The 22,511-nt window shown below is 39.4% G+C and overlaps 1 protein-coding gene across 1 annotated transcript in view; it reads right to left on the minus strand.

Annotated features, from left to right (window-relative positions):
- Positions 1-22,511, minus strand: part of CNTNAP2 (contactin associated protein 2) — a 1,845,950-nt gene that overhangs the window by 1,274,861 nt on the left and 548,578 nt on the right. The window contains exon 2 of the mRNA XM_079786825.1: positions 22,157-22,267. Within this exon, the coding sequence (XP_079642951.1) occupies positions 22,157-22,267 (111 nt within the window). The remainder of the gene's footprint in view (positions 1-22,156; positions 22,268-22,511) is intronic.

Raw genomic sequence — 22,511 nt, forward strand, 5'->3', positions numbered from 1 at the left:
TGAAGTCAAAGGGAGCTTTTCAAGGAGAAGGGGAGCCAGAGGAAGGCATTCAACAGCTTCCAGCTGCATTCCAGCAGAATTTGAAAATATGCAGCTCACATAAAACTACACCGAGGCCTTCCTGGGAGCATACATTTTAACACCCAACTGAATATTGGAGCATGCATGCAGGGACACTGTTTCTAAATAATTCACTGCCACTTTTACAATTCTTTTAATATTTCATGATTTTATCTTTGAAATTATAGGCATCTGTATTTCTGGAAAAAAGTAATCTATCTAGCTCCTGCTAGACCGAACCCTGGTACTAACACTTTTTTTTTTGGGGGGGGGGCACATAATACTTCAGCATTATCTGTGAATATGCTGAAATAGCACACCCATGATTAAGTTACACTATATAGCAAAGAAGATTTTAGAGATTTTCAATAAGGTTGCTGATCAGTTGACCCTATAACAGAGATGGTTTTGGACAGCATAATCTAACCAACCAAGCAGAGAGTTTTCTCAAACTCAAAGCAGGAGAGAGGTTTTCTGTGCAAAAGGCTTGCCTAGCTGAAGAAACAGGGACCTTGCTTCCACAACTGCAGGGAGTCAACCAGTCAACCAGAACGAGGTTGGAAGCAGATTCTTCTCAACATCTCCAAGTGACTGAGTCTGGCCAACGTGCTCATTCTGCATGTGTCACCTGGAGCCAAGAACCCAGTCCAGCCTGGACTTCTGACCCAGACAACTGTGAACTCAAATATGGGTGTTGTTTTAAGCCACAAAATATGGCAGTTTGTTATGCAGCCATCGGAAACTAATGCAGCACATTAAACACAACACATTTTATGTAAACTATTTGTCTTTCTGTTAAAATGTGTTTCCCACCACTTTTCTAAGGATGTTAATGTCTGGTGGTTGAGAATCACGTCTGCCTTCCTCCCCACATTTAAATAAAATGCCAAGAACAACAGAATCCATATAATCTGCATCTCACTTTCCACTCTGTTCTCTTTACCATGATGCAGTTAAGATCCTTCTTATCTGTTACTTGGGATAATGAAGTAGCTTTCTAATCGTTATCAGCACGTTGAATCTACAGAATGCTGCCCATGGAAACTTCCGAACACCTTGCTTCCATCACATCCATCTATTCACTGGAAAAGCAGCAAAATCCTCAAAAGAAAGTCAAATCTGAGTTCTTTATTAAGACATTTCCCATCACCTTGCAATATTGTTGGGACCAACAACTTTTTAGTTAAATTAAACAGCCCATCTCACCCTGAAAATTCTCTGGGTATTCCCACCTATACCTCTTTCTTGACAATAAAAACCTTTTATTTCTGAATATAGTTTTCACTGTCAGCAGAAAATTTAGCATTTCCAAGAAACATACGTTGTTTGAATTTGCACCTTCATTCGCTAAATGCAATGCCTTTGGTAAATGTTTGCTCTATGAGCAAAGAAATGCAGCCTCTGCTGGCTCATCCTAAAGGAAGACGTTTCCTTCAACACATTTCCAGGACACTTTACTTTTACTTCTCACACATAACATGTGACACGATGTCATGTTTGTTGATGATACCTCCCTGACCTCATTGAAAAATTCAGAGCCTGGCTAGCTCATTGTTCTCTATCCTGAGTGTAAGCCCTACAGGAGGATCCACCAAATAGATTTTGTTTACTTTTTTTGAAATAAGTTCATGTATTTAAGCAGTTTAAACTCTATGTGGAACTTTACTTACTGGTACTAATTAATATACGAAGTACCAATCATCTCTATCAATTACATAAGCCTCTGAGGGTTCTTGTTTGGAGTGGTTGATGAGTCCTCTTCTAGGTAAACTCCTTGTGCCTGAAGACACTGTTCAGACCCTGTGGCCACTGGGCAATTTTAAACAACTCTCACATTTGGGGCATGTGAACGGTTCACTTGTCCAGCTTCCCTTGCTGCTAGGGTAGAGGCATGTGATTTAAATTCCGCCCAACAGCTGGACAGACACAAGACCTGTTTAGGAAGGGAAGATGGGGCAGAAGTGGTGGCTATGCAGAACTGATTTGCTCATACGGGTGCCGTCAGAGGCAGCTGGCCTTCCCAGGCCAAAGTGGGGTCCTGCAAGTCAGCTGCTGTGTGTGGCAGTGCGCACCTCACAGGAGCAGACCTGTGCAGGTGTGTGTCGCTCTCGAGAATTTTCTGCAATTCTCTAATATCTTTTAACAAGTTCTTCTCTGTAAGAACAGCTAGTGTGGCTGCTATTGTTACCACTAGAACCCTGAGTGATAAGTGCCTAAAAATGGATAAAAAACCTTATTAAAAAGAATACCCCAGAAGAGTTATTAGTAACTCCCACTGCTCCCTCCACTATCAGAATTAGAAATGGTGCCACTTCATGTAGTTTTCTCTATGGATGTTCCTTTGAAAGGAATCTCCACGAGGACACAGGAGTATGTGTTTTGTTCATGACCATATGCCTAGCACCAATAATAGCATCTGGCCCATAATATAATACTTATTTCCTGAACTACACTGTCAATCTTTAGTCAGAAATCTCTCTTAGAATAACTGCACCTGAGAGGAGTGTTAAATTAACTGAAATTGTGTCTGTTTTAGACGGTGTCACAAACAATAGCCATTTAATCATCATATCCATTGCTTTTATGAGGCAACTACGGTTAAGACAATATAAATAGCAGATTTACAGTTGTGGTAATTCATGTAATAACTGCACACATAGATATACCTGAAACATATTTTGGGAGTGTTTGTTTTGCTGTCTTATCAACAGCTCCCAAAAAAGAGACAGATGAATGGCAACAAGTAGATGTATTTTAAATGCTGCAGCCCACCCAGATGTATCTTTCTGAGAAATAAGTCATTTTTTGTAAACCGTTGGGATTTGAAGTATAGTTTTTCTGCTGCATGATTTTGTCTCTTCCTCTCTTTCTCTCCAAAGCTAATCGGTATGAAGGATAGTTAATTCTAGAGAAATGACCATTTAATCTCTCTTCTTTCCTCCTCTACTGCATTGCTTAAGACCATCAACATTTTTTATGTGGAATAACTTCTAAGTAGTCTTCTTGCAACAACTTTGTCCCTTTTTAGTTCGTCCTCCATAAAGTATCCTTAGTTAAATCCTAAGTAATCTTATGAATCCACATCCATATCTAAAATCTCCAATGGGTTAAAGCTACCTCCATACAAAACCCAGATTTATGAGGCAGTCTCACATGACATCGTGCATCTACTGAGACTTCCCATACAGTTTCTTTCAAGGTTCTCGAACACCGCCCCCTCTCCTTGGCCTTCTGAATTTCCATGCTTTTGCACGTGCCAAATTCTCTGCCCAAAGTGACCCTTCTCATCCTGTACTGATGGACAATCTCAAATGAAAAACCATTCGAATAAATCTTTTCTTAAAGATGAGCCAGGCCCACCATTTTCCAGTGCAGCTCTTGTGTGATTGAAAGAAAATCTGTTTAATGATCACTGGCCATGCCTCTGGGCTCTACTGGAAACATTTTACATGTATGAACTCCTGTAATCCTCACAAGTGAATGAGGTAGTCAGCATTATCCCCACTTTACAGATGAGGAAATGGAGGTCCCATGAAGTTCATTAACTTTGCCAAGGTTATTCAGCTATAAAGTGGCCCAGCTGTTACAGTCCACCCTCTAAGTCCCTACAACGTCACAGCATTTCGTTAGTCATAGCTCTAGGTCTTAACTCAATTTCATAACCTGAGCTTCTACAAGAATTCCCGCCCCCCCCCCCCCCACCCACCTACCTCTCAGTACTCAGACATTTGCTGAGTGAATGTGTTATGAATGAGTAAACCAGAGGGAACCCACAACTCTCATTCTCTCTCCTGTCTTATGCTGGATAATATGATTTTTTCCTTATAGATTTTTAATGACATTTTGAGTAATATAAACAGAAGAAGATATATATGTTCAATTTAAAAATAAGCCCATGAACTAATTTAAGGAGTATTATCAACCCCTTTGATATCCCAGTGTACCTCTCCCAGGACCAGTGCCTCCCTCCAACTCAGTAGTAACCAATAGTCTGCATTTTCACTTAAGCTTTCTCTTACTTCTTTTTATGGTTCCATCACATATGCATACATTCCTACATAATATTGTTTTATTTTACCTGTTTTTGAAGTTTACAGAAGTGGAGTTATATGTATTCTTCTGTGACTTGTTTTATTCCAGCTATGTTTTTGTATTCATCCATATACATATGATTATTTGTAGAGCATTTACTTTGCTTTGAATTTTACCTCATTACATAAAATATAGTTTGCTTTTTTTAACAGTGATGCTATTGATGGATATTTGGGTTTTCCCTCTTTTCTGCTATTACACACAATGCTTTTATGTACATTTGCATACACTTATTCTAATCAAAATGTACAGGTATTTTTCTAGGATGTCTTCCCAATGGGACTTACTGGGGCATAAGATACGGAGAGGTTCAAGTTTATTAGGTAAAAGCCAGCACCTGCAGAATTCCCTCCGGTGGCCAGAACTCACCTTGCCTAAACATAGAAGACCTGAAATTTAGTGAAAAGTAATCAATGTCTGAAGAATATAGGGGTATAAGTACTCCAGCTCCCAGCTGCTATCCTGGCTAGTTCCAGAGCTTCCCTGTGGAGCTGCACACAAAGTCAAGTTCACAGAACAGGGCTGGAGACTATGCACTGGCTGAAGTTGTCCCTGCCACTTCCCACACCCTTGCTGGCTTTCCCCAGGAACACTTGCATTTTCATGTGAACCCTCATCTTAGCAGGAATACTTTTTTTTTTACGTTGAAGTAATTGGTCCTTGAAAGTTGATCTGTGGGGTAAGAATATATTATAGGAAACGCTAAGTGAAGTCAGAACCCAGAAAGCAGCAGAGAAGTAGTGCAGGATCAGCAAAAAGTCAATGTACAGAATTGAATTATTTAAAATAGTTGGTCTTTTTTTCAATATTTATCAATTATATTCTAATTCCAAGTAAGCTGTATAGTTTAAAGAAGTATTCTTTTATTGTGAGAATTTATATTTTATTATCAATGTTCAGATTTTAAGGAAAAATGATATATTCATATACTTACATTATGTCTATGTAATAGCATTTTTTTAAAATTTTCTCTGAAAACTCCTCAAAGGCAATGGGCACCATTGAATTGTACCTTCCCTGACTACTCTGTCTGTAGTCTATAAAGTGGGAGGTTATCTTCAGAGATGCTGCATTTTAGGTCAGAACTTGATGAATATATAGGTCTACAGAACTCATGCAGCAAAAGCACATAGGAAATTCTCTAAATAGATGTTTCCAAGAGATTTCAATTACCTACTTGAAAATAGTATTTGATATCATCATTTTTTTTTCCTTTTTGCTTTATGCATTTGCTTTATGAAATGATGTTGGGACAGATTTTTGCTACTTTGAAGTGCTCTTTATTTTTTCCGGATGAACATAGTGCATTATGCCACCTCTGACTTATTATGGCAGCTCTGGGGCCTCCCAAATTGTAGGCAGGTCCTCATTGTGAACAATACACAAAGTTAGGTAGACCTTGATATTAGTCCTGGCTCCAAAAGACATGACCAGTACCCGGGGAAAATTATTTAATCTATTGTATATCAGTTCTCACCTCTGGAAAATTACATCTACCCAATGACTATTAATACTTTAATCTCCATTTGGGGATTTTAAATCATGACTGATGTCTTCTAAGGTCATGCTATTTATGATACCGGTACTTTTCAGCTGAGAAATAATTGAGTGGTTTCTATTTTTAATGGGGTACATTATCCTTGCTGAAGAATGCATTCTCTTGTAATTATTAAATAATGTCCTCCTGTCCCCTTCTAATCATCAATCCTCTTAAACTTAATAGAAATTATGCACATGTAATGATTTGGACAAACTTTTTGACTCTTATACTAAACAGGAGGTTACATATAATGCTCAGATATATGAATGCAACTTTATCTCTACCTGGGCTTAGGCTGGGCCCCAGTGACAAATCTAGGTTAGTATTGCTAGGATTACACCAGTGAAACAGACCATCCAAAGGCATCTAGTTCAGTCTTCAATGACAGAATATCATTCTCCCTAACACCGTGAGCCATTCTGGCTCCTATAGAGGGTTTACCTTCAGCTGTCCAAAGCAAAGTACCATGGCTCCTTACCCTCAACAGCAGAGTCAGCAACTGAGTCTGGGGCCTGATGAAGGACTTTTGGCTGGGCATACCCTGATACAATCTCAACAAATATCACACAGCTTATACATGTCCTGCAATACAAAGGAAGCCTGCAGAGCTCCTCTTCAACAGTAAACAAACCTCTTTATCTTAAAGGAGCTACTTATGGGCTCCTTAGAGCTGTGATCCACACACTCCCTACTGTTCTTCTGCTTCAAATGATACTTCTGGCTAGCACTCAGCTGGAGGAAATCCAATCTGGGGGCTGAGGCTGCACTTGGCCGCTGGCCCCCAGAGCCACCCTCAGGCTGCAGCTAGTAGTAGACCCTACATGTCCCACAGCCATGAGGAATCCCCACACTGTACACTAGTCTAAAAAGTTTCCAACACAAAATCATAGCTACCTCATTCTTGTCTCTGCCATTATTGCTTTTCCCTTTAAACTGAGGCTGTCCTGTAGGTTGACCTTAAACACCCAGCTCTCTCCCCAGTGCCCTAGTTACTACAATTTTGTCGTCTCCACACCACCACCTGCTTTTCACTAATTTCTGACTCTTCCCCAAAGGTCAATGTCACTGCATGTGATTGTGCCCTGTAAACCCCCAGAGCCAGCAGTCCCATAGATCCAAGCTGACTAGTGCATGTGGCTACTGAAGACCTGCCAGGTGGCCAAGAAGACTAGCATCTGTCTCAGAGAGTGAGAAACTAAATTTTTAATTTTAGTTCAATTAACTTAAACTTATATTTAAAAACAGATACTCAATTCAGTTATTGGAAGGCTTTTAACTATTTTGGGAACACTTGGATATGTGTGAGACTAGCTTTTAAACCATAAATTTTATGAAACTTAAATATAGATTAAATATTTCTGATGAGAATTTAGTTTTTGAATTAATGTGTGCTATATGTCTACAATATTTTTAAAACTTAATATAGAAAGCAACAGGCCCAATTAATCATGTTGATCACATATGACCTTTAGAGTAATGCAATATGCAACCTATAAAAGCATTTATTGACTTTATCACCACCACCATGTTCACATCATGCCCCCAGCCCAGCCCTAAGTTGTGAGCTATTTAATGAAAGCTCATTGCTTTATATAAAACTAAAACAAGTTAGTATTTACTAAATTCAAATGAGGAAGTACATAAGAAGAGAGGGGGAAAGGAAAAAAGAAAGGAAGGAAGGAAAAATTTTTGTCTGCCCCACAAGGAAACTCAGGTCCATCAAGGACTTAAAGGGGAGAAAGTCTTTAATGCTTCTCTTCATTAAATCACGCAAGTGTTTACAGATATCCAGGGGCCATCTGGGCCTTCTCCAAATTTGGAGATGGGAACACTCACCAATGTGCTTCAGACAAGCACTGCCTTCTGAGGTGCTCTCATCTCAGAACCCCTAACAAGCTCCCTTGTCAACTCTTCAGATGTCCCAGTCTGACATGCAAATGAATGTTGAGTCCAGCTCAATGAATTTTCATTGAATGACTGGGCTGCACCTTTCCCTCTAATGTCAGCAACATCTCAAGTCTTATTTTGATACTTACTTAGTCTTGTCTATTAGGCCTTCCCAGGTCTTGGCCTGTGTCACTCTGCATTAGCACTATGTGAGAGGGCCACGGCTGGAAGGATCAATGCTGCTATCTTAGTCCGGTATTACCACTCTACTGGAACTGGCCCTCGCCCACTTGCTCAGACTGTTTCTTCGAGAAGACTTGTCCAACTGTACTGTGTTAGCCTTGTTTCCTTGGAGGTACTTTGCAAAAAATTAAAGATGTAGATTACCTGCATCAGACAGGGTATTTTTTTTAAACTTATGCATTATTTCTGTAATTTTCCACTTAATATTTTCGGATTGCAGTTGACTGTGGGTTACTGAAACAGTGCAAGGTGAAACCACACATAAGAAGGGACTACTATAAAAATTTGAAAGTAGTAACAGGAGACAATAATGAATTCATGAATTAGGTGGCCTCCATAGTCCCTTTGGAAGCCAGAATTTTTAGGACATGCTATGTACATAAACTTGGAACATCCATGGGAATGTGTGAATCAGGCTACTGATATAAGAGTGAATGGATGGATGGCTGGAGTGGAGGTCAGAAGGGTTAAACAGGAGAGCAAAGAATATACCTGCATACAGTAAGCACTTCATGGTTGCTTCTGGAATGAACTGGGATGAGAAAGGGTATTTTTAAAACAATTTTTGTTCTTCCTTTTAGATACAAAAGGTCTTAGAAATAAAGAAAAAAAATGGTGATGTTCTCTCGCAGCCTGAATTATTCAGAGTTACATAAGTGTTTATGAATAATGAGTGTCTAATTGAGATGCCTGAAATATGAATAAATGTTCTATTTCATGCAGCAGTGAGAGGTAGAATTCTCTTTCGGCAACAGGACTTTCATTTCTCCCCTTCTGCCTTCTGTTATTCCCACTGTTGAGTGTGAAACTAGCAAAGTAATAATGCTTCAGAGCTTCTGAAGAAATCAATCTGACTTTTCTTTTCTGTACCAGCGGAGCTATCCTAACACAGAAAACAGAATGGTAGGAGTAGTTCCCAAGGAGTTGAGAACAAAGTGAGCCTTACATCTCGATTCATCCTATACACAGAAATAGAATCGCAGGGTTTTAGATTTGAGTCTCAGTGAGAAGTCTATGTGAATTTAAATTGTTGGCCCTCCAGAGACTGATGACCATGTTTCCCACAACATCTTGTCTGTCTCTCTCTCCTTACTGAATCCTTGCTGTGTTGCTGATCAATTGTTAAGGAGCACTGATGATTTCCAAATGTATGTCATATCAATAGGAAGAAAAGGTTCAAAGATCTCACAATAAATTAATGTAGAATTGCAACAACAATGCCCCTCTGTTTTACTCATTGAATAGGATGCCATGTCTGCTCTGAGTCCTTCTCTCCTGCAAGCAGCACAGAGGGTCCTGGCTGGCATCGCTAGGTTGGTTCACCCACAGGCCTCCTCCTGCTGAGCCACAGGAAACTGGACTGCAGACTGAGGGAACCAAAGCCTGTCTCCAGACCCTGCAGAGAAATCCCTCACTATCTCATGCAGGTAAGGCAGTATTTTTGCTGGCATTGCATGGTTTTGGAATATCCAATAAGATCCCTAAAACTGGACCACCTGGGTGTTTCCTCCAAGTCCGATGGCTGCTGTTTGAGTCTGGCACTCATACTTGGGAAGAGGTGAGGCTCCTTACTGGTTACATGGTTTCTCTCTTTCCTCCTTGTTGCCTGGTTAGTGCTAGTCCTTTGGATATAATACCAGTAAACCCTGTTTGTTGTTCAAAACGCAACTGTTTGGTTTCAGATTTCTCTTTTAATTGTGGAAATTAAAATATAACAGTTTTAATAGAAAACCAAAGGCATATATTGCTTCTCTGTCATTCTCTTTAGGAAATTAGTTTCCATCACAAATGGTTAAGTCTTATAATACCTTGCAAATAATTGTTTTTGCTTTACTTATTTCAATACCTGGTATGTAGAAGATTGGAAAAATAATTGAATCAATTCCCTTGGCAGTTCCTACAGGTTTCCAGAAAGTATGGCCATTCGACTAAACAATAACAAAATGGAAGGCAAAATGTGACAATGCTGAGTCCTGCATTTGGAATGGAAGAAATAATTCAGTCATGATAGCAATGCCACAATGGGATATTGTTATTAGTCCTGCAGATTACTTCCATCTCATACCAGAGACCCAGGTTATGGCACGCCTGGTAGATCTCAGCCATTTTTTTATTTTGAGGTTGAGTTTTGTTTCTGTTATTCATTCACTTTGTACTGACTTCCCGCTTTCCCCCCATGTGTGTTTTGAATATTAAGAGTGTTAGAAACTAAAAATATATATATTGCTTCTGTCAGGTTCGAGCATATTGGTGCTGCACATCAGTAGTTTTCTCTTACTTCAGTTCTTTTCTGGGACACAGAATGTTGGTCTCGTTGTTTTGTTCCAATATTTGCTGTTTTCATATAGATAATATTTCAAGTGTGGTTATGTCTTTGTTGCCTACCACCACATCTCATACAAATTCAGAAACAAGACTGAAGAAGTCTAAATTTTGGCTCCCTTTTAGTGTAGAAAAAAAAGGTGAGTCTTTTAAAAATACAGTATTATGTGTAAATATTGAAAACATTGTCTTTATTACTCTTTGATAATAAGCTTAGAAAGAAATGACAAAAGTCAGTATATACTTCTCAAAAATAAAATAGAGACATGTGTCTGCATTCTAAAACACCAGTGGGCAAACTTTAGCTATGCCCTATAACCAACTCAAATATCATTACAACTTTTCTTAAAGAACAGCTCACATGGGCAGGGAAGATGTGGAAAATAGACCTGTGAGTGATTTTCAAGTTGGAATAATTTTTTTTCAAATGCTCAAATCTGCTGTTCACTTTGACCTTGGGCAGGAAACTAAAATTTCGTGAATTTGAGTTTTTTATTCATAAAACTAAATGTTATTACTTCTAAATTCTTTCCTAGGGTTTTTGTAGGGACCAGATGAGATGTTGGGCATACACAGATGCATGAGACATAGGGCTTGTGTTAAACTCACGCCCAGCGTCATAGGGTCAGACAAGCGGTAAGTCTACAATACAATACTGCACACTAACCTCTGAGACAGACATAAAAACATGGTGCACCTTGAAAAACGAGGAGATACCTGTCAATCCATCAGTGATGAGTTTTTAAAAAGGTGACACCTGAACTCACTGCCTAAGGATAAGTGACTTAAGAGAATGTTGGTATTCTGCATAAAGAATGATACACATACTAAAATCTGGAGGCCAGAGGTAAGTGCTTATAATTTAGTACAGTGAGGACATACGGTGTCGAAGGATTGGGGTCGGGGGAGTGGTGGCACCCTCTGGTTTTCTGGCCTCCCTGGACGTTTTTTATTTATAAGCGATGATAATAATGTTTGCTATTGTTATCTATTCTCTATCATTTTCTGGACCGCAGTGAGCTACATCAGTGTCAAGATAAAGCACCATTTTTTTTGGAAGCCCTTCCACAGTGAGGATGGTAATCTGTTCTGCCCTCCTGTGTCTCTCCCCTGAAGGTATTATTCGAAAGCTCTGTTTAATCGTTCTCATTCTGGGAACCTATCTGACCCTAGAGCAGTGGTCGGCAAACTCATTAGTCAACAGAGCCAAATATCAACAGTACAACGATTGAAATTTCTTTTGAGAGCCAAATTTTTAAAACTTAAACTATATAGGTAGGTACATTGTTATTAACTTAACTAGGGTACTCCTAAGCTGGCTTTGCTAAAAACTCAAGGGGCCAAAGAGCCGCATGTGGCTCACCAGCCGCAGTTTGCCGACCACAGTCCTATAGGAACGAGTAGCCTTATCAAAAGGGAAAACAAGAGGTTCTAGCCCTCACTTATAAGCCTCTACTATCACAGAAGCATGCAGACTACAGAAGCCTGTGCTTTCTACTTCCACTCTTTTCAGAAAAGTGAAGTAGGAAAATCAGGGGAGTTAACATATTGGTAAGTCCTCAATGACATCCATAGGTTCTATGACTTTAAACAAAAGGAAGTGTAACAAAACCAATTTTACCACAGGCTAATTAATACAAACAAGAGTTAATTTTTGCAGCATCGCATCATTGTTATAATGAAACAACCTTGAACAAAGGACAGGATTCCAGGACCTGCAGTACTTTTCATCACCTTAACAACAGAGCCTATATGGCTTATCTGGTGTTCTAAGCATCAGCTGAAATCAAAGGCAGACAAAACAAACAAAAAAACTCAGATCAATAACCCATTGAAATACATATGTGTCAGAAACGGGGTAGGGAAAAATCTACAAGACGTGTATAATTATGCTTCGTTCATACATATGCTCAGGCACAAGCTTTTGAACACAGAATAATTCACCCTGGAGGCAGTCTTCCTGGCTGCTCGTGTAGGCTGATGTGAAGGTAACGGATATAACTCAGACAAGGATCCTTCGACTGAAATAAACAGCATTGCCCACCCGTTTCAAAGCCGAAAACAGGTACAAACAACATAAATTCCAGAAGCTGCCGAGAAGGCAAACAAAGCAAAATAAAAACAACATGAATTCCTTACATTGCTAAGAAAATAAAAATAGCTAAGAAAAAGTAAAATGAAAGTGACCTTGGGGTGAAAACCTGGGAAATAAAAATTTTCCCCTTTTGTGTTTACATTTTAATGTTAAAGAGGCAAGAACAATAAAAATAGACTGTCCTAAATGTCATGGTTTCTTGTCAGCAGTATTCATGTCAAACATGTATCTCCATTTTAAGGCAAGGGATCAAGTAAATAGAGTTGATTGCTCATTTGCAGGGTATAGAAGAGGCAGAATGCTAACAAAGGCTGGACTGCTTTGAATTTTATTAGTGACAATATTTTTAAATTCATTTGGAATTCATGGGTATAAAAGGGAGGTAATCTAATTTTTGTATTCTTCCCTAAGAAAATTGTGTGAGAAAGTCATTAATTTGCTCAAGGTATTAAGACTAGGGACTATTCATTCTAATAAGTATGACCTAACCAGGTTGCTAATAGAGCCATAACTAGATTAAATCCTTCCAATGGTCTTGGAAATAATTTGGTCTGTTTTTGTTTCTCTTATTGAATGAAATTAGGGGAAGGAGGCAAATAGGCAAAAAGCATGGAACTTTCTCTAATTATAGAAGAGCAGATATTGAAAAATGATGCAGTCCTTCATCTGGTATGGCGGAAATGTAATTATAGGGTTTGAAGCATGTTTTTCACAAGTGTGGTTGTTTGTCTCCTAACCCTGCCTAAAAATGGACCCTGTGCAGTGCCCCTCACTGGGCAGAGTCCTTCATATGGTCAGCTGATGGGAGTTCCCCAGACAGTGACATGTAGACATTCCCTGCTCATTTCTAACCTTTGTTTTTCTCAAAGGCTACAATGCATCTGAAACACAAAATGTACTGTATTCCTTATGGGCTAGACATATAAGGACCCGTAGAATGTATTCTGTTAGCTACAGGAACCTGTTAGCAATTGGATGAAGCCGCTTAAATTGAAGCCTCATCTATGCAAAAAATATCCTGAGCTAAATGGCTGTTTCACAGTTTGAAAGCATTGGGAGAACATCCATACCCTGGGGCCATTTCCCAATAGTTCTGCATGTACATTCAGTTTTTAATTTTTTTAAATTTATAAATTATGATAATAATGTTTGCTATTGTTATCTATTCTCTATCATTATCTGGACCATAATTAGCTACATCAGTAACAAGATAAAGCGTCATTTTTTGGAAACTGAAAAATGTTAGCAAATATTCACTCTTGATTTAACAAGTCATTCAACATAGAAGCAATGAGTATTTGAAGTTAAAAATGGGTGGAATAATATATGCAATAAGTATAATTTGATTTAATTGTTCTTTGTTAAGAAAATATTATTTGAGAGTCAAATGTGTGCAGTACCATGTTAAGAAAGTGCTTTGAGATTGTGTGAAGCATTCTGTTTTAAGATGAATATTTCTGCTATGGTACACACCATTCACATAATTTCCCCACCTTCTTAGCAGAGATGTAAAAAGTATTAAAGCCTCTCTCTGAATAAAATTAGCAAATATCAAAGAAATAATTAAACATTTAACCTCCAAAAGGTACATTGGTATATATTCCAGAATGGTTTAGAAAGAAAATTTCAACTTGTAAAAACTCTATTAGATAAAATAACATGGCTATTCTCAAGGTTATTAAAGAGGAAGTATCCATTAGGATCAAGACAAGAAATTGTGATTCGCCTTGCCTCCAAGATGAGGGTGTTCTGGGAAGACAGGGTCCTAGAGGTGATGTAGCCCAAGTTTCTCATTATAGAAGTGAGGTAACTGAGCCAGTTAAACCAAGGGAGGAAGGGACCCAAGGTCTCTCCAAGGGCAAAGGGGAAATCTAGTTCTTGTAACTCTGTATCAACAAATCTACAAAGATGCATTTATTCTGGACATCTTTTCAAAATAAATATTCACTTAAATATATTTCTTTGCTAGTTCAGATGTGAAGTTTTCCCACCCCATTTGACCTAAATGTTATAAGGCAATTACCAAATATCATGGTTTTTAATATTTCATGGAAAATAAAATTACAAGGCATCTATTACAGAGATATATTACAAATATATTAATTGATTACTCACAATTTTCCCATTCCTTTAGACAATCAACTGTTAATATTGTGATATAAGGAGAGTGTCAGGAAGTTAATATCCCAGAGCCATTTCACAGATGGTAGCAGTGGTTAATGTAGTAGCACTGATTCTAATCCCGTTCATGGTTTTCTCACAGACAAATATGAAGATCTTTGCAACAAACCTAGCAGAACAGCAACTTCCTTAAAATAATTAACTAAAAAGTTCTTCATCTTTAATGCCCCAAATCTAGAAACTCCCTTTTTCTAATTAACTCTTGTTCACTCTGCCAAACCCAAAATTATCTTCCATCACACTATTATCAAAGACCCATGGGACACAACTGTACTTCTAAGCATATTAAGCAAACCCAATTAAAACTCTTATGTATAGAGTGATTGGCTAAATTTTAGAACAGCATCTCCCTGAGTGAAAACATGTTCTGCTGGCCCTACAGATGCCCCACGATGGAGAGGTTTTCTCACTCCCCAAGAGAGGACCATAGAACGCAATATCCGCCTGGCTGATTTGATTGTGGACATCTGTGTTACATGTGCAGGTGCAAGAGAACACAGTAACAGCACACACCTTGGGAAACAGTGCTCTAGGGGAAATGCTACACAACCCAGCATATATTTCTATGGGGGACAGGAAAGAAGAAATTAAAATTCCAACATTATAAAATTTGATGCCACAGCAGAAAAATAGCAATAGTATATGCAAATTAAAAAGGCATGTCTAAACAAATTATGAGCCATTTCCTGGTGAACATGCTTTTTTAAATATATATATTTTATTGATTTTTTACAGAGAGGAAGGGAGAGGGATAGAGAGTTAGAAACATCAATGAGAGAGAAACATCAATCAGCTGCCTCCTGCACATCCCCTACTAGGGATGTGCCCGCAACCAAGGTACATGCCCTTGACTGGAATCGAACCTGGGACCCTTCAGTCCACAGGCCGATGCTCTATCCACTGAGCCAAACTGGTTAGGGCTGAACATGCTTTTAATATTCCATCAGAGCAAGTGTCAATCATACAAGTGTATCATGTATTGTACATGTAATTTTTAAAGCTTCCAGTGAAGTCAAGATTTTCATTTGTATTTGAGAATTGGAGTAAAGAGAATAAAATAAAACATACAATAGAGTTCAATGGTAACTCTCATTCAATTGAAAAGGTGAATACAAAGACCTACTGGTGGCTTTAAAAGAATTAATTTAAATATGTAATTTTAAAAACAGAATTTATATGAATGAGTAGAGGGGAATAAACATTTATTTTTATTCTCCCTAATGTCCAAAAAATTCTTTTTGGCTTTGTTGAACATCATAAAATTACTAAATATTATATTAGAGTCTATAAATCTAATTCAAAAAATATAAAGATAATTAAGAACAAAATAACACTATTTTATTTGAAATGAATGGAATTTAAGGTGAAAAGACGGGCGAAATTTAAGTTAATGTTAAGAGGCAATCTGATGCCCTAGCTGGTTTGGCTCAATGGATAGAGCGTCAGCCTGCGGACTGAAGGGTCCCAGGTTCGATTCTGGCCAAGGGCACATTCCCGGGTTGTGGATTCAATCCCCAGTGTGGGGCATGCTGGAGGCAGCCGATCAATGATTCTCTCATCATTGATGTTTCTATCTCTCTCTCCCTCTCCTTTCCTCTCTGAAATCAATAAAATATATTTTTTAAAAAAGAGGAAATCTGATTATGTGAAACTCATTAAAATATTTTTATCTTTTAATTATTATAATATCTTTTTTTTTTCTTAGATGATTACAGGGGAAACCCAAAGACTGGCAAAAACACAAATCCTAGCCGAAACCGGTTTGGCTCAGTGGATAGAGCGTCGGCCTGCGGACTCAAGGGTCCCAGGTTCGATTCCGGTCAAGGGCATGTACCTTGGTTGCGGGCACATCCCCAGTGCGGGTGTGCAGGAGGCAGCTGGTCGATGTTTCTCTCTCATCGATGTTTCTAGCTCTCTGTCCCTCTCCTTTCCTCTCTGTAAGAAATCAATAAAATATATTTAAAAAAAAAAGAAAAACACAAATCCTAGCAATCACTTTTTAGGGAAGTGCTATTTTAGTAATGACGAGGGGATTTCTTTCAGTTGCTTTAAAATATTAATATCTGCATTATTATTTTGAGGAGCTGAGGGCAACTGTTGGCAAAAATACTAATATTTAAATGCAACACTTTTTGCATATTTTTTCATTTAGCCTTCACCAGAGCTCTGTTAAAGTGTATAATTGATTCATGTTAAAATATAAAGAGGGGGCCCAGACTTCCAAGATTACTCTGGTGTAATTATTAATAGAACTCTCTGTCAAAAGTTCCTGGCTTAGGTGATAAATTATATAGTGCCCATAGGAATCAGGAAACCAAGATGCAGAAAGTTTAAATAATTGACTAATACCATACTCATCCTTGGTTGATTCCATATTAAAACCTAGTTATGCATGAAGACAAGTCATTCTTGTCCCACTGCTCAGCACTGCGTCAGAGCCTGCAAAATCAGCAGGTGTTTCCAGGAGAGTGATTCGAAGATGAAGAAATATAGCCAGTCCAAATAGGAATGTCAAATATCCTGAAATGCTATATTAGAAAATCAGCCTACTGGATTTTCCTGCTCCCAAGGATCTAGTCTTAAAAGGCCAATGCTCCTAGGAGAAGAAACACTTCAGCCAATGAATTCTTAATAAATAATGAATCATTAGTGAGTAGGAAGGAGCAGATTAAGAGACACACTGAGAAAGGGTAGAGGCTGGAGAAGGGAAAATAGTGGAGTGAAATCTGCCAACATGGACAGAAGCTTGCCGGGAACCAATTCCAGCATGTCATAATTACAAGAGTTTCACCAAAAGGTTGGTGAAGCTTGGGCGACTCAACAAGGGTGAGCCAGGTATGTAGTTTACCTGCTGGAAATGGCTACAGGGCACTTCCCCCAAACCTGAGTAGGATTGTCTGCTGCCAGACAGCTCAGGGCATTTTATTGCCTCCTGTTGGCCAAACACCTGAACAGCTGAAGGCTATTCCCCAAACTGACAATGCTTCTGTACCCTTTGAAACCTTATCCTTTGAAGTGTATATCTCCACCTTGCCTTAGGACAAATTGTGTTAAATAAATATCATGGGGTCCTTAGACAAGGGAGTCTTCTAGCTCCTTTAGCTGAAGATCCTCTGTCCTCCAATGCCTTTCAAAATTATCTTTCCTCTCTGGACTCTTTAATCATCTACGCACAGCCCCTTTCTCCAGAATGCTGAACCCTTTGTAAGGCTGGGAAAAGAACCCCCGCAGAAGCTCACCAATTGGAAAGATGAGTCTATTTCACAATTTAAGCCTTGATGTTATAGTCTAAGGAAAAAGCTTCCTCATCAAGTTTAAGAACAGTACTTGATCTGGCAGCTACTGGCTGCCAGGGTGGGCAATAAGGAACAGAAGGGTGGATCAGGGACAACAGAGAACAGAAGAGCACAAGCTAAGGCATTCCTGGCACCAAGAGGGACAATATCCTCATGGAGGCTTTGTGATCGCTTTCCCAATTCATAGCGCATCAGCTCTGGTTTGGGATTTAATTAGCTGTGATCCTTTTAATATATAAAGCAGGAAAGGGGAGAAAGAATAGAAATTAGAAAGTGCTTAAAAATATAACTAAGGGACATGATATTAAGGGTATAAAAAAGGAGAGAAAATTTTTTTCTTTTTAGGAGTAGTGGGAACAAACCCTCTGAAGAGCAGAGTAAGTGTGATTCTTATTGGAGCCGCCTAGGAGCCTAGGAGACGTGGTGCCAAGGTATAGATATAGACTGTACGTGTGACCTGAAGAGGAGGTTGGCATTATACTGATTCCTAAAGCTCCCTCTTGCACAATAGGAAGCAGAAAATGATAAAAGCAGTGATTTGACTAAGCCAAGGCATCAAAGCATGGAGGCAATTATTAACTTCAGTGGTGTCTGTTAAGGGAAGGTAAAGACTGTAGTTCTCTTTAAGACACAAGTTTGGACATTGTGGGTCTGCTCAGGCAGTCTTTCCAGATGTCTGTTATACACCTATTCCTCCTAGAACCAATCGTCAATTATGTGGTCTACAAATGCAATCTGTTCTCCCTGCTGGAGGAAATAAAGGTGAAATAACTTCTAAAAACACTGCCAACAACTCTCTGCCCTTTGCTTTTAATAGAGAAGACTGTTTCTAACATGGTAGGGATTATCCAGGAAGTAAATCTAAAAAGAAAAAGTCTCTGAGAAGCAGCCAGCATTGAAGGATCTACCAAGTAAACCAAAGTGGCAAGAGGGTGAAAAAGACAGGAAATTATCCAAGATCTGCATCACTTAAGAAGCTCTGAGATTTCATGACAGGATTGCTCAGACTATATAAACATAAATCAAACTTGCCTTAAACCCTCTACCTCTTTGTAGGTTCTTTCTTTGGGCAAATTTATGTGCAGCACTGATATTGCTTCATCTGGCTTAATCGGGCATGAAGTGTCAGAATTGAGTAGATGGCATAGATTTGTGTCCTTGAACCACTAGTCCCTAGCTATGCCACTTTAGAATCTCAAGTTCAGACTCCCAGTTGATGTCTTTTTGGGTTCCTATATTTATCATTTTAATCTGTAAAATGGGGCCGATGAAAACTGTTTTGAATGAGGAGATATTTAGTAACTAGGAAGACAAATTTACTCAAATTAGCTCAGGCATGAGGAGGTAACCATTAGAATTAGAAAGGTAAATTTCATAGACTCAAGAAATACAGCCAGAGTTATAGCATGATGATGGCAGGGACCTAAAAGAGAATAGGAATGACCAGGACTTTATCCACATTCTATGTGGATCCATGTGGTCTCTGCTTTTACTTCTCTTTTCATCTTATCTCTACATGGCCCTTCCTGGTTTCCCCAATAGCCCTCTCAGTCCCCAAATCTCTGTCACATAACAAAAAACCACAGAGGTTCTGAGGGCATCAGTTGAGCTCATGGGTTCTCTCTCATCATCCATGGTTAGTAGATGGAGAAGACCATGTGGTGGAATGGCAGTCCCTTTGGGGTTGTAGAAGGAGGGTTATTTCTACAAAAGGCATATGAAGTAGGAAGTTGAAAGCTTGGCAAAAGAAATATTGGCATCTCTAACCTAACATTCTATTTAACAAGGTTGTTCTGAAGATCAAATGACATCTAGAACACACAGGAAAGCATTATCTAATCTGTAAACACACACACACACACACACACAGAGAACCAGGGTCGTAACATCCACAATGACTGGAGGCTCAACCGATTGCCAGGCTGTGTGTGCAGCAGGCGAGCTGGCTGAACTGCTGACCTCTCAGAGAGAGAGAGAGGCAGAGCTGATCAGCAGTGGCAGCAGCTGCTGGTGAGGCCCAGATAGAAAAGCAGAGTGATCAGACCCTGCTTCTCTCTCTTGGCCTCACCAGCAGCCAAGCCTCTCTCTCTCTCTCCCAGAGGTCAGTAGTTCAGCCCACTTGCCAGCAGCCTGGACCAAACACCAGGCTGCACACACAGCGGGCAAGCGGGCTGAACTGCTGACCTCTCGGAGAGAGAGAGAGGTGGGGCTGATCAGCAGCAGCAGCTGCTGGTGAGGATGGGGGAGAGAAGCAGGGTGATCAGACCCCGCCTCTATGACTAGGCCCGGAGATAGGCCTGGAGATGCTGACTGGCATAGAAACTGACCAATAAGAACCAAATCTGGGTGAATTGTGAGGAGTCAATGGATGCCTAGGAGGCGAAGCTTTTGACACTGACTGGCATAGAAACCAACCAATCAGAACCTAATCTGGGTGAACTGTGAAGGAAGAACCTAAGGTGGGGGCTGAGGAGGGGTTTTAAGGGAAACAGCTGTTTGGTGTAAGGTGTAAGAAAGTGACTCAATTTTTTAATGCCTGGTTTGGCAGTATAGTGCATATGGCTGGCTATCAGTCCAGATATAGGGATTATGTGTTTTGTCTGCCAAGAGCATCTCCTCCTGCTAAAAAAGCCCCCCCCCCCCCGATTTAAGAAACCCTATTCTATATAATCTATCTATACTAATAAAAGGGTAATATGCTAATTAGACTGGGTTGACCAGCCACCTTCCAGATGTCCAACTTCCTTCTGGACAAAGCCACAGTGGTGGGGGGCGAGGCAGAGGTAGTTAGGGGCAACCAGGCCAGCAGGGGAGGGCAGTTGGGGGTGCGATCAGGCTGGCAGAGGAGGACAGTTGGGGGCAATCAGGCAGGCAGGCAGAGGCAGTTAGGGGTGATCAGGCCAAGAAGGGGGCAAGGTAGGGGTGATCAGGCCGGCAGGAGGCAAGGTAGGGGCGATCAGGCCGGCAGGCAGAGGTGTTAGGGCAATCAGGCAGGCAGGCAGGTGAGTGGTTAGGAGCCAGTCATCCTGGATTGTGAGAGGGATGTCTGACTTCCTATGGGATCAGGCCTAAACTGGCAGTCGGACATCCTCTGAGGGGTCCCAGATTGGAGAGGGTGCAGGCCGGGCTGAGGAACCTCCCTCCATGCACAAATTTCATGCAACAGGCCTCTAGTACTATATAAATGTAAGGTAGTGGATAGCTTATCTAGAACTCTCAAAGTTTTAATATCTGCACTTCCCTTTGGCAAGAGTACCCATTGATTGCCATTGACTCAGAATGACATAGACTGGGAAACTTTCAATAAAGAATGTTGAGATAAATCCAGAATACAAATCACAAGACTTAGGTATTGTTCTAAGATAAACAAACAAGCAAATTTAAAGAAGTAGGCTTCAAAAGACATGAGAGAATTACAAGTGGATTTTCCATTTAAATATGATATATCTCCCCAGTTTGTCATATACTAGTCCCTGATACAAAAGCTGTAGGAGATAGATTTGTATTGGGGGTACCCCCAAAATTAAATTTTATGCATATATCAATATGTTCTCTGATTGTATATTTGCATTTATACTCTGCCTCTCTATGTATTCATGAGCTATCTCTCTCCAAAATGTATTTGAAGAATATAATTTAAATAAATGATAATGACAAAAGTTGAAGCCAATGTGTATCAACATAAGACTCAACTGAATTTGTTCTTTTCTGTATTTGTATAATTAGCAAGTTACATTCTTTTACCCTTCCGTGTTGGTATATTATCTTCTTGCTTTTGGATTCTTGTATGGTGTATGAATACATAGAGAAACAGAGTATAAATGCAAATATACAATCAGAGGACAAATTCTTGCCTCTGTGAAGTAAGTGAAGTAAGAAAATATATAGTGAAGTAAGAAAATATATCCCCAGCATTCCCGCTTCCCTTACATACATCATTTTTTTTCTCCCTCTGGAATTCCCATCTGCCTTTATTTGTCTTTAAGATAAGTAATGTCATGCTGTGCTAATTATATGTATCCTCAATAAATGTGGCTTATTAGCCGTTTATTCCTTAGCATGAACTTCAGCCAACATGGCTCCTCTCCTAAGGGTATTTGCATATGAATGTTTTAGTGACATGAAAAACTTCTTGTTTATTAACATAACCATATCTGAATTTCTTTTTTATCTTCTTAAGGAGGAAATAACCTCCCTCTGTTGTTTTCTACCTTGATCCACTTTGAGGTTATCAACTAGTATCTTGTATGACATGTAGAAGCAAAGTGACATGAGGGATAGAGAGAAAGCCAGCTGTGTGACAGTCACAATGAAGTAGATTGTATGGGCTGGTTTTGAGGACAGAGTTAAATGCAGCTATGTACAGTATGCCACTATATCTGTAAATATAGAATTTCTTATTTAACACACTTGCTGAGATAAGAGAACGAAGTTGCTTACCCCCTCGCTTGTTGATCTTGGCATAGCCAGGAGAATAGCTTGCAGACATGGAGGATGAGCTGCTGAAGGCTACATGGGAGAGCCCAGACACAAGGGGTTCATCACATTTTTCTGAAAAGAAGAGAGAAGAGGAAGCATTAATAAAAATCTTTATATAACAATTGGTGTGTATTTGCTAAAATACTTACTACAGAACAAATTAAAAAATCTATGATACAACAATTTAGCAAATTATCAGAATTTAGGCAACTCAACTATGACATTCCGACAAATCACAGGAACAGTTTAAACAACCTTCTGGTTTTCACGAGTTATAACTATGACCCAGTGCTTTCTGCCTAAGGGTCTCAATTCA

This window comes from Cnephaeus nilssonii (assembly GCF_951640355.1).
Source record: "Cnephaeus nilssonii genome assembly, chromosome: 12".
Lineage (NCBI taxonomy): Eukaryota > Metazoa > Chordata > Mammalia > Chiroptera > Vespertilionidae > Cnephaeus > Cnephaeus nilssonii.